This window comes from Aspergillus homomorphus (genome assembly GCF_003184865.1).
Source record: "Aspergillus homomorphus CBS 101889 unplaced genomic scaffold BO97scaffold_98, whole genome shotgun sequence".
Lineage (NCBI taxonomy): Eukaryota > Fungi > Ascomycota > Eurotiomycetes > Eurotiales > Aspergillaceae > Aspergillus > Aspergillus homomorphus.
In genome coordinates this window covers 1-11,702 of record NW_020291984.1, presented here as the reverse complement: position 1 = coordinate 11,702, position 11,702 = coordinate 1, and the positions used below count along the sequence as shown (strand labels likewise).

General features: G+C 52.7%; 6 protein-coding genes across 6 annotated transcripts; 2 read left to right on the top strand and 4 right to left on the bottom strand.

Moving 5' to 3' along the window:
* Positions 1–523: 523 nt before the first annotated feature.
* On the top strand, positions 524–1,347 carry BO97DRAFT_287926 (uncharacterized protein). The gene is made up of 3 exons (XM_025691129.1): positions 524–793; positions 939–1,020; positions 1,095–1,347. The coding sequence occupies exons 1-3, from the start codon at positions 614–616 to the stop codon at positions 1,295–1,297; spliced, it is 465 nt and encodes a 154-aa protein (XP_025545815.1). The 5' UTR covers positions 524–613; the 3' UTR covers positions 1,298–1,347.
* BO97DRAFT_379998 (MFS transporter) lies at positions 1,328–3,255 on the bottom strand. The gene is made up of 4 exons (XM_025693183.1): positions 2,838–3,255; positions 2,144–2,772; positions 1,876–2,077; positions 1,328–1,808 (listed from the first exon to the last, which is right to left on the bottom strand). Exons 1-4 carry the CDS (start codon positions 3,184–3,186, stop codon positions 1,507–1,509), a joined length of 1,482 nt encoding a protein of 493 aa, XP_025545814.1. The 5' UTR covers positions 3,187–3,255; the 3' UTR covers positions 1,328–1,506.
* Positions 3,256–3,935: 680 nt separating this feature from the next.
* On the bottom strand, positions 3,936–5,054 carry BO97DRAFT_309125 (CoA-dependent acyltransferase; the record flags this gene model as incomplete). Its single annotated transcript, XM_025691193.1, has 1 exon — positions 3,936–5,054. A coding segment is annotated over one exon (1,119 nt), but the record flags the coding sequence as incomplete, so codon positions are not given.
* Positions 5,055–5,096: 42 nt separating this feature from the next.
* Positions 5,097–7,391, bottom strand: BO97DRAFT_358284 (amino acid adenylation; the record flags this gene model as incomplete). Its single annotated transcript, XM_025692249.1, has 1 exon — positions 5,097–7,391. A coding segment is annotated over one exon (2,295 nt), but the record flags the coding sequence as incomplete, so codon positions are not given.
* A 1,013-nt stretch (positions 7,392–8,404) lies between these two features.
* Positions 8,405–9,500, bottom strand: BO97DRAFT_358309 (NAD(P)-binding protein; the record flags this gene model as incomplete). The annotated part of the gene is made up of 3 exons (XM_025692250.1): positions 8,405–8,452; positions 8,552–8,825; positions 8,899–9,500. The coding sequence occupies 3 exons, from the start codon at positions 9,498–9,500 to the stop codon at positions 8,405–8,407; spliced, it is 924 nt and encodes a 307-aa protein (XP_025545811.1).
* A 623-nt stretch (positions 9,501–10,123) lies between these two features.
* On the top strand, positions 10,124–11,671 carry BO97DRAFT_466350 (cytochrome P450; the record flags this gene model as incomplete). Its single annotated transcript, XM_025699589.1, has 5 exons — positions 10,124–10,542; positions 10,605–10,755; positions 10,835–10,894; positions 10,955–11,233; positions 11,300–11,671. Coding segments are annotated over exons 1-5 (940 nt in total), but the record flags the coding sequence as incomplete, so codon positions are not given.
* Positions 11,672–11,702: the final 31 nt, after the last annotated feature.

Here is an 11,702-nt window from a genome sequence, read left to right as displayed (position 1 = left end):
GTCCGCGGTTTCCGAGCTTACCGGCCGCATAAAGTGGCTTCTTCCATGAAGATTATTGCAGATTCTTTTGAAGATTATCCTCCGAGCAGGATCAGGCCAGCCTTAGCTGCAGCATGTTTTCCCTGTTTTAGCCTATTCTACGAACCATGCGGCTGCGACCTCGTCCTCCACTGGGATCTCCTCTCACTTCCTCACCGCAGGACCAATGGCCAAGCCGATCGGGTCATCCTGGGCGAAGTGTGTTTCACAATTTCTATACGAACGAAGCTCGCAGAGGCGAAGCATTCCTCACGCCATGGGATGGGGGCCAAATATTCCCCTGGAAGCAAGGACGGATTGTTACGCAGGATTCGGTGGCGCAAGGCGTCCTATATGCTATGTGCTGAGGATACGAGGTTGCCAGAGCTATCCTACGTTGAGTACCTCCTGTGAGAATGGCTAAGTCTTGTCGAAGTGACGAGAATTGTTCACAGAATGATGGCAGATGCCACGCGAAGCGCGACTGTGAGGCATAATAAAACCGGGGCGAGCCATCATCATTGGCGAGGAGCATCACTGACCTGCAACATCACATCCACTTCCTTCCCACTTCAATCGAGTCATTAGTCTCAGTATGGCGACAATCAGCTGTGCCCGTCGTTCGGTTCTGGGTGGCCTCCGGCTCTCTCAAGCCAGATTTGCTTCTTCTGCTTCTGCTGCGTCTGTCTCTTCTGCTTCTTCGTCTTCGCCTGCTGGTGCAGCTGCTCCGGAACCAAGGGAATGGCTTGTGCTGTTTCCTGACATGCCGAACGTGGTAAGTGACCGTGATGATCATTCTTGATCCTTGTCCACGTGGGATTGCCCGTCTCCATTCTCGGGGTTAGGGTGTGATATACCTTCGAGATGCTGTCGCGGTGTATCCACCTACTCAAGTTCAAGCAACTGATCGGCATGGCTAGCTGGATCGTCGTCTCGAAATCCGACCCCGTCATTCCCCCAATTTTGTTCGCCTTCACAAGGAACAGTGGGTTACCTGGGCCGGTAAGCCTTCCATCCCTCTCTTGCTCATGAACTGTCCTATCCTTCTGGTTGTCATTCTAAGACGAGGTGTGCAGGGCCCGTCTTCGAGAAACACACCTTCCCCGGCAACCCTCGTCGACCCTTCAAGGGTTCAGTGATGGTAATCAACGACGTTGGGAAGGAGCAGATTTGGGAACGCCTGAAGAGCGATCCCTACATCCAGGAGAAGATCTGGGATCTCGAGAATGCCCGGGTGATTCCATTTGTCACCAACATGAGACGAACTCCCCAGAAGTGAACATTAGTGAAGAGATATCAAATAAAGTATCGTTAATTCTCTCGTTCTATGTCGTAAATAGTAGCATAATATAAGATCGAAAGTCATATGTTACATTTCCTAGAGCACAGCGAGACAGCCTGCCTTTATAGCCAGCAGCACTATGCATCTTGAACGCGGCCGGAGAAAACGAAAACATGGCTGCCTGGTGTTCCTGCATCCACTGCATTTCACATCTCGGACAAACTGGGTCTGCCTGGCAATCTGACGGACAGCATAACCAGAGCAATCCCTGCGCAGAGGCAGGCAGACACAAAGTACGGCAGACCGACCCACGCATCTCCGAGACGAAGCCCGACCTGAAACATGAATGAGAGCAGTGGGCCGGCGATCACCCCTCCAGCGGCCAAGATGATCGCTACGGTGCTGTAGAGACTGCCGAGGTTTGCTGGGTTTGACGCCTTCCAGACCGAAGCTAGGAGACTCATAACGGCCGGCTGAAAACCGGCACCCAGTGTGTAAATAATCAATCCTGATATTATGTTAGTGGATTGTTCGAAGCAAACTGTGCCGCCACTAGGACATGCAAGGAGACTCACCAAGGATTGCTGGGGCCACAGTAGGAGAGAGCGAAAGGATGAGGAACCCTAAGACAATGAACCCTAGACTAACGCGGGCTACCCAGAGATCACGCTGTTGAGGATCGCGCAGACTGGGCCATGACAGAAACAAGAGCAGGGGCCCAAGAATGAGAAGCAGCCCAAACTCGACCGCCGCCCGCAAGGACAGGAGCATAGCCGACTGTGGAGGTTCGCATCGGCGTCAGTGTTCGGTCCTCACAAGGTTCACCGTGAAGAGAAATCATACCTTGGCAATAGACCAGCCATATCGTTTGGAAACGTACTGGAGCAGGAAATCCACTGACTCCGCACTGATTGTCAGGACGAGCAGACCGAATACCAGTCCCGCGACATTCCGATCTGACACGATGCTGCGGAAATTCTTCGCCAAGCGACCGCGCAGCGTCTGCTCTTCCTCTTCACATTCGTGGGCCGACTCAGCCGGCGGCAACAGAGCTCTAGCAAAGCTTAGCGTTTCTGGAAGCGCCATCAGAAGAATTGTGCCAAGCGCCTGGATGCTGAGGCCTAAGAAGCAGGGGATCCAGACGTTGTGGGCCATGAGAATGGACGACAGGGGATTGGCTAAAATGTCGGAGATCAATACCGCAGCCTGCAATTGGAAGTAAATGGTGGATCTCTTGTCATCTGGCACCACATCGGCGATGGTGGCCTCCAAGACAGCGGTTGCTACCGCTGGACCGCCCCCTAGGCACTGAAAGAGAGATGAGATCCACGTTAGCTCCAGGGGTAACTGCAGCCAGCACACAAGCAAGGTCCAAGCAGTTGATAGAGTCAGGCCCAGGAAGCACAGCAAAAGAACTGGTCTGCGGCCCTTGGTATCGGACAAGGCTCCATACGGGATTGCCAGAAAAATGGCTGCGGTGGGTTAGTAAAATCTGCAACGGCGCATTCATTGCTGAACTATGATAGACATGACATACCCGGAAGACTGTCAAACACCGTCTGCCAGCCGATCAAGCGTGCGACCGCGGACTGAATCTCTTTCGTCTTACATTGTGATTCGGGGATATCTCGAATCAGCCCTTGAAGGTCATGGGTCCGGTAGTATTCCTGGCAGAGAATCGACTCGAACAATCGAATCTTCGGGGCAAGCACGACCGTGAGACCAATATCCAGAATCAGAGTCGCCGATGCGCACAACAAGATGACCTGCAGGATTTGTTTTCCTGATGGCGTCGGGGATGAGACCGCAGCAGGCGGACTTGGGATCAGGGGGGAGTCCTCGTCTTCTGTGCTGTCATGATCGCGGCCTCGCTCGCTGCGATGCATCACGCTGGATGTGTGCTGCTAGACTTGTCAAATATGAGTATCGTTGATTTTATTCTAGTTTTCAAGCTGATGGGAAGTCAGAACCGACAAGCAGCAGCGAGGTAAGATGGATTTATTTAAGGCTGAAAGTCAGACGCCAGTCCAAGACGGCTGACTAAACATATGGAATGACTCAGCAAGGTCTTCCACTGTGGTGCCTTGTTCTTCAGGCAGCATATTCCCAGGCTGATTTAGCCCTACCCTGCGACTTCACAGTGAGAGACTACGATTCAACATTCAATCTACCACGCAAATCAGACTTGCAACATGAAGGGAGTGAAGAATCGACTCGAGTCGACCGAAAAATTGAGATCGATATGGACAGAGTTGTATCAGAACAAAGTGCGAACCATATAATCGACACATATATATATTCTCTCTTGGTAGGACACAATTTGAATTAAAAGGTGAGAATAGCACTTGCAAACAAAACCGACTACGCCAACCTTACCCGACAACAAAGACATTAGACCAGACTTTCAAAACCCAACAATACTACCAAGCTCCTTCTCCGGCGTTGCCGCCAAAACCTTCATGTACTCGGCCGTCTTCCCCAACAACCCATCATACGCCTCCGGTGCCATCACATTCACCGAAGTCAACAAATGCAACTCCCACTGCTTTGCCTCATTGACCTCGGAGTAAAGTACAATCTCATTTGGAATGGTCGGAGCGAAGAACTCCTTGATGGTACAGCCCACTCCATCCGCGAAGTCTAGGGACTTGAGGTGCTCAAAGTGTTGATGCACGACCACCGACGCGATCTTAGTCCGCGGGTCCCAGCCAGTGCTTAGCTTTTTGATATCCTCGAAACCAATGGAGCTGTAGGGCATGGTCTTCAGGTGCTGGTTTTGCACATAGTGCAGGAGGTCAAGGCCGGTCCAGGACTTTTGGCGGGGAACGCGCACTGGGATAGAATTGAAGCAGGGGCCCAGGATCGATTCGATGCCTGGGATAGCGACTCCACGGCCATTAACCATCTGTGTGAAGGTCACGTCTCTACGTTCAAGGCCGCTGGAGAGAGTGAGCGCCCATGCTGCCTTGACCAACGTGGCTTGGGTGATTCCCGGAGCCGGCTTGAGGTTCGGCAAGACGCGGGTGGCATAGAGCAGGGTTGGCTCCGGGGGCGGGGTTTGCTGAAGACCGACGTAGCTCATGGAGGCATTCTGGAGGATGTCTTTCCAGGTTTCTATTGCGGCAGGGGTCTTCAGGGTCTCTGCGCGGTAGAGATATTCCGGAAAATCAGTGACTATGGGGGTCGGTTCCCCGCGGTATAACGCTGCAAGGCGGCGATAGAGGATGGGCAGGGTCACACCGTCATATTGGGAGTGGCTGATCCGGATTACCAAAACATTCTCTGTGGGACTGCGCTTCACCAGTGTGAACTGAGTCGGAGCCCGTCCCGGTGCGATTGGTTTCGCGACGTCTTCCTGACAGAGCTTCTGGACGTACTCTGCAAGGTCAGGCTCTTCGCATTCATCCTCGTTAAAGGAAAACATGCTCTTCTTGGGAATGACCTGGATCATGTCGTCATTGTGGGAGACGAAGATGGCTTGGAGAATTGCATTATCCTTCATCAAGGTCTCACAAGCGTCTTTTAGCCGTGGCTGGTCGACTTCGCCCTCAAGAAATAGTTGATAATATTGTGGAGGGCCATAGAAGCGCTTCTGCATGTCTGTCATGGGGAACGCGTCGAGTACATCCTCGAAGGCAAAGTCTGGCAATTGCGGTGCCAGGGTCTCTTTGAAGAAGGTGGCGGCATCACTGACATTCAGAAGAGAATATGGTGCCGGCTTCGTGAAGATATCTTCCTTCTTCTCGACGTCTTCGCTCTCTTGCTGGTCAAGGAAAGCGAGAAGATCCGAGAAGTGAGGGTGAGAGACTAGGTCAGGAACCGTGAAGTGCATTCCTGCCTCACGAGCCAGGCTAACTAGTTTCATGGCTGTAGTGGAATCACCACCCAAGAAGAAGAAGTTGTCTTCCATGCCGACAGTGGATGGCTCTGCCTCGATACTTTCAGCTACAAGCTTCTGCAACAGCACTTCGCGCTCCGTCTGTGGCTGACGCTTCTGGGAGAGCTGCGTGTCGATGCGGCCCTTGGCAGCGTAGACGTCGAGCTCCTCCTTAGATAGCCCTGCTGTAGTCTCGCGTAGGTTCCTTCGATCAATTTTCCCGTTGATGGTGAGTGGCATATGCGACACAGGAATGAAGGCGCCTGGAACCATGTACGATGGGACACGAGACCGCAATCTTTCCTCAGCCTCAGTGCATGCTTGTCGAAACTGCTCATCAAGAGGGAGAAGCATTGCTGTCTCAGTGGAGCGGCGACGAGGCTCTAGCACGAACGCAACCAGGATCTGATGATTACCACGTGCCGGTGGGCTAACGATGTCCACGATCACATCATCTACCTTCTCGAATGAGCTCTGCAGATGATATTCGACCTCAGCTAGCTCGATCCGGTTCCCATGGAGCTTCACCTGGGTGTCCTTTCGCTCGACGAAATGTAAAGTCCCATCCGGATTATAACGGGCCAAATCGCCAGTCCGATACTGTCGGAGACCGTGCTCCTCTGAAGCGCGCGGGATCCAGGAAGAACGTTCGACGAAGACTTCAGCAGTTTTCTCAGGCTCATTTAGATAGCCTCGGGCCACGTTGGCCCCTTCCACGAGCAGCTCGCCCACGGCGCCGATAGGAAGCAAGCGGCGGTGGTCATTACGATCCACCACCCAAACACGGCAACCAAATGCATCTCCAATGTTGCGGTTGTCTGGCGGGGTAATATTGCCTGTGCAAATGATGGTGGTCTCGACCGGACCCCAGCAGTTGCGCACAATGCCGCGCCAGTGCTCCAGGTCCGCTGCCGTCAACATTTCTCCGCACGAGATGATGGTCTTCAGGGTGGGTACATCTGCGGGGTTGAATAACCGATGTACTGAAGGGGTGGTCGTCATGATGTTGACCTTCATGGTGTTTGCTGAGCCCGCGAGATTGCTCGTCCGGTCTAGGTCAGACGGTATGCAAACACACCCGCCGGCCACCAGAGTTGCAAGGATGTCTCCCACACTCAAATCAAACGCATGAGAGGAGAATTGGAAGGCGCGAGACTCCCGGTTCAGTCCGGTACGCTCGATCATGGGGCCCACGATGGAGCAAAACTGGCGGTGCTCCAGCACCGCTCCCTTGGGTCTACCGGTGGTTCCGGAGGTAAAGATTGCATAGAGGGCATTGTCGGGGCCGGCAGCGGGCTCGGGCACGATTCCATCATTCTCACGCCAGGTCAAATCCTCTTCACCTACGCGCACGACGGCGGGAGCGAGGCTCGTCGCTAGTGCCTCTGTCTTGCTGGAGGCCACTGCCACCTTGGCCTTGGTCTGTCGGCAAATGTCTTGCAAGCGCTGGATGGGATGGCCAGGATCCAGGGGGACGAAGGCACCGCCTGCCTTGATAACACCCAGCGTAGCAACCATGTTCCACTTGGACTTTTCGAACACAATAGGTACGAAGGTCTCCGGTCCGACTCCTAATTGCGCCAAATGGGCAGCCAGGTGGGACGAGAGCCCGTCCAGCTCCTTGTAGGTAAAATCACCATCCCATGCACAAACCGCCGGGCTCTCCGGGTGTGCCAGTGTTTCCTTGGCGATCAGGTCCTGAAGCCGGGCATTGACATTGATAGGAGGTTCTCGATTCCATTCCAACACTTGCGAGTAGTCCTCGGAGGAGATGGTGGGCAGGTCGGTTAGTTTCGCCTCTGGGTGGGCGAGGACGTTCTGAAGAACGAACGCGAAGTGGCGAAGAAGTTGGGTCGCAAGCCATTCTTGTGGCCCAGTTTCATTGCACCAAGCTTGTAACTGGAGTTTTCCTTCAACCGGCTGGCAACTGAGAACGAGAGGATAATCGCTGTACCGCACGATATCGAACAGAGGAGCTTCGGGAGACTCGAGAATCAGCAAACTGTTCTCCACCCAGCCGGCCCCCGTCGCGATACTTCGGTGACTTGAGGCATTCTGACGCTCCAGCTCATCAAGTTCCACCGCTACCGTTCTCTCGAGATTCAAGTGGATCTGTACGGGGACGATCGTGGAGCTAGCGGTCGCGGCAGGTTTGTCGTAGGTGATCGTCTTGAAGACCGCAGTGTCGGCCCCATGAAAGGTCGACAGTGTCATGGCCCAAGCCAGCTGCAGCGCAGCAGCGCTCCGCTCACCGGCCTCAGCAGAGACGGTTACAGACTTCATCTTCGTGCTTGGGCGGGTAGTGCTTGGTTTCTGAGATGGTCAAAGAGCAGGAGGCATATGAGTTGCCGCTTTCAGCCGCCAAGTCTACCACCGCAGCGAGTGCAGTGGCGCAACTTTATTGCTCTCGTGAATCTCGTACTTGCTTGTTCTCAGGCCTTCCGAAGCCATCGGACAAGATGGACCCTGGATGCTACCTTGTCAGGGGCTAGGGCTCAGGAAGGAAGCAAAGGATGTGAGGTCGTATCATATGAATCATGGATCTCTCATCAAAATACCCGATACCGTTATATGTGACCATGACCGTTCGTATTGACAGATTATCAGTATGGTAAAGACTGTACTGGCCCCCAATACTAGTAATCTGTTTCACATTCCAAGCATCCAAAATAAATTGGGTGATATTCGATTTTTCAGAAATCAAAACAATGGAAATAAAAAGAATAATGATGGGATCTGCGGCTTTTTTCCCACCAGCCAGGGTTCCACGTGGTTTGACCAGCTTCCTGAAGAAGTAGGTAATTAGTGCTTGGCTACTGCAGTGTGATAATGCTAATTTCTCACTAGTATCCGATGCATGGCCATGTGTCACCACCATGTGGCTCGAGCCCATCCTTTTACCATCCTTTCATCCTCGGAAAAAAGCGAAGAAATTGTTGCCGACACTTGGAGTCCGTCATTTGCCAACGCGAAAAGGCAAATCCCGAGGGCTCAGCTTAGTTACAGGGCGTATGACTGACTAATTCGATGCGGTTGTGGTTTTCGTCATCTGGAGACAAGATCGCCTAAGATGGTGACGGTGATGACGATAGCGTGTCAATGCTACGGACTCGAAAGCCTGGATGGATCTCAACTGAAATTGGGATGGATTACTATGTGATGCTACTGCGCTTACAAATTCTCTCGTATACCAGGGGAAACCTTCTCCAGTTCTTCTAACAGCTCCTTCAACAACTTCTCCTGCGTCGCATGGCCTTTCTCGCTGCGTACAGCAGCTGCAGGTCTATCCATACCCAATCAGCATTTGCATTCCCCGCATTTAGCAACAAGAAAAGAAAGAAAGAAGAAAAGAAAAAAGAAACTTACTCGGTCACTTTGCAGTCGCGCAGATACTTCCCATGTGTCTCGCCATTGTCAGGCCCCGCAGCATGGACTAACGTACGACTCCCCTCCTCTGCACTGCGAGCAAGTACTGCCTTGAGGGGACTAATCAGGATTCGAGCGGCGAGAGGCGTCTCACGGAGAAGCCCTGTCTTGCAGAGGCCCGGCGATACCGCGTTGATGGTCACTGCAGGCTTGTTGGATTGACTCAGGTGCTCGGCCAGCGCACGCACCAGGTACAACTGGATAAGTTTAGATGTATCGTAGCTGAAACCCAAGGAATACATTGATTAGTTGACCGGGGTGATTGGGATGAGGAATTCGATCAGGGCTTTCTTACCGTTCACCCATGTTCGACTTCGCCTTGTCCTTGAGCGCGTCGAAGATGCGATCGGCGTCTTGCTCGGGGAACTCAGTCGTCTCATGGCCTTCGCTAGACACCACCACGACACGGGGACGAGCATGGTGCTGAGTAGCGGTTTCCCGCAGCTTGGGTAGGAGGGACATCACCAACAGGAAAGTCGAGAGCACATTCACCTGGATCGATCGCTCCATGCCGCCAATGAGAGTCCATTCGCTGGTTGAGATGCCGGCATTTGCCACCACCACGTCCAGGCGAGGGAGGCCAGTTGCCTTGGTCGTGAGATCCTGAACGCTCTGGACCTTCTCCAGATCCAGCGGCCACACCTCGACGACGCCTTGGATCTTAGTTGTAGCTTCAATCGATTCTTTGGCCTTCTGTCCTTTCTGCACATCGCGCACTGCCAAAATGACGGTGGCGGCTTGCAACCGCACAAAGTGTCGTGCTGCCTCCAGACCGAGGCCGGTATTGCCTCCGGTCACTAGGATTACAGCATCCTTGAAGTTCTGGGTCGGATGCGGAAGTTGTGAAAATTGAGAGGAGAAGAATCGAGAGATGTACGAGCGCTCAGGTTCTGCCATGGCTGGTCGTACGTTGTTCAGCACTCCAGGACTGAGTGAGTGGTTTGAAGACTGCAGAGAACATGGCTCCGAACTCGCCGCATTCGAGATTAGATATGAGCGCAAAGGCCAACAGAATGAACAGACTGTCACTAACACGACACACTAAGATTCGTTGCCAAGCTCTGAGACAGTATCTAGCTGCCTTTCTTTTTTTTTTTTTTTTTTTTTTTTTTGCCTCTGGGATGCAATGCACCAAGAATCCTGCGCGTTGTGCTGCTTACTCGGGAAAACCCTGAAGGTCCTCAGCTTCAATCTGCCTCATGGCGCCAAGGAAGTAAACAGACCCCTGTCGATCAAAACCATAGATCGGATTAATAATGTTGACCGGCTGCGAAATCAGAAATAAATTAAAAGCAAATCCTTCGAGACAAGTGTCTGCGGTATCACACTAACAGGAATTTTCATACATACTGTTCTGCCGTAACTTGGGGGCCGTTACCCAGACATGATACATACCGGTACAGTACCACGCATAACCATCAATACCTTCTATATACCAGGATATCAATCCTTCTCATACTTCCCCATGACGCGAGAATCCTGAAATTGTTCAACAAGCATACTACCCACCTTCCCTCCATACGCAGTGAGTCATTTAGAAATGATGGGAAATGTATCTTTGGTGGGCTCACGGTGGCTCCACGTGGGATTCGGATCTGGGTTGAGTAGGCTGAATCAAAGGGCACGAAGAAAGAGCCTTGTCAGCCCCGGTCCCAAATATCAGGTGAGGTTAAGATTTGGCACAGATTACAGCAGTCTAGCTCGCTTCCAGATCTTATGATGCGAATCACTCCTTGACTTGGTAGTATTTGAGTTGGGGCAATTGACTTTCAGTACACTGCATACTTTCTGCCTTCTTGCGAGGACAGGCAAACATTGTTTTCCTGGTTGAGACGCATCGCATCGTATATCGGTCTGCAAGATGTTGCTGGCTTCATTTGCTTCGTCTAACTACTTCCTGGCCGCGTTTGTCGCGTGCATGGGCGTGACTGTACTTGCGGTATGATGAACACGCCTGGGTTCCTTGGCCGTGAGAGGCTTGGCTGACAGTGATGGCAACAGCTCACCGGCCTTTGCGTGTATAGATTGTTCTTTCACCCCTATGCCAAATACCCCGGGCCCTTTCTGGCAAAGCTCACCAACTACTATGCTGTCTACCACTCGTGGAAAGGTAACCAGCATGTGGACATGTGGCGCTGCCACGAGAAGTATGGTAGGTGAAGCTAGCCTGGCTGTCGAGTCAATTTTTCAGTTCAGCCTGAGGCTGATCTGACACCGTCGCTACCACTTAGGCCCATATGTCCGTTATGGACCCAACGAATTGAGCATCAACACCGCTGTAGGACTGAAAGGTGCGACGCCCCAGAACACTGTTCTCCGGCGGGGGGAAATGCCATGCTGACCTTACACAGATATCTACGCCCACGGCCGCAACTTCAAAAAATCGGTCAAATACAACGCGATGGTGCATCAGGCCGCAAACACCTTGACGACAATTGATAAGCGCAAGCATGGCAAGAAGCGCCGCTTGATCAGCCAAGCCTTCTCCGATGCGGCGTTCCGGAACTACGAAGAAACCATTCAGGAGAAGATTGCGCAGCTGTGCACAGCTCTCCGTCGCCAGGATGACGACTCACAGGAGCTGGTTCCGGATGGGACTTGGGGCCCAGTGAAGAACATGTCCAAGTGGTGTAAGTTCTTTGTGCATTGACCCCTGACGCAGCATGGGTATTGAAGGCTCTAACCTAATGGGACAGGCGACTGGTTTACCTTTGATGTAATGTGCAGCGTGATCTTCGGCGTACCCTGGTCATCCTTGACAGAGAAGACATATCGCCATGTGCCACACACGATTGAAGTGTCCAATGTGCGCGTGGGCTGCTTGATCGAAGCTGGTGGCTCCAAGAACCTCAAAATCGACAAATACCTCTTCCCCGCAGCCATCGCGGCACGGAATCAATTCGTCAAGTTTGTGAACGACATCATTCGTCAGGGTATGGCCATGTCAGCCAAGGGATCCATGAAGGGGGCATTCGCCTTGCTTCGGGATGCAACCGACCCCGAAACCCAGGAGCCTCTCTCTTTCAAGGAGCTCTGCGGGGAGAGCGCAACCCTAGTGGTCGCCGGTATGTATCTACCTCCTCCTCCTCCTCCTCCTCC

Excerpts from the sequence above, each read along its gene's own strand:
- BO97DRAFT_379998 (XM_025693183.1), bottom strand. The coding sequence starts at position 3,186 with ATGCATCGCAGCGAGCGAGGCCGCGATCATGACAGCACAGAAGACGAG. Across the intron at positions 2,773-2,837 it reads GGTGTTTGACAGTCTTCCGG|CCATTTTTCTGGCAATCCCG; the intron begins GTATGTCATGTC and ends AACCCACCGCAG. Across the intron at positions 2,078-2,143 it reads ATGGCTGGTCTATTGCCAAG|TCGGCTATGCTCCTGTCCTT; the intron begins GTATGATTTCTC and ends GAACCTCCACAG.
- BO97DRAFT_287926 (XM_025691129.1), top strand. The coding sequence starts at position 614 with ATGGCGACAATCAGCTGTGCCCGTCGTTCGGTTCTGGGTGGCCTCCGG. Across the intron at positions 794-938 it reads TTCCTGACATGCCGAACGTG|CTGGATCGTCGTCTCGAAAT; the intron begins GTAAGTGACCGT and ends CGGCATGGCTAG. Across the intron at positions 1,021-1,094 it reads ACAGTGGGTTACCTGGGCCG|GGCCCGTCTTCGAGAAACAC; the intron begins GTAAGCCTTCCA and ends CGAGGTGTGCAG.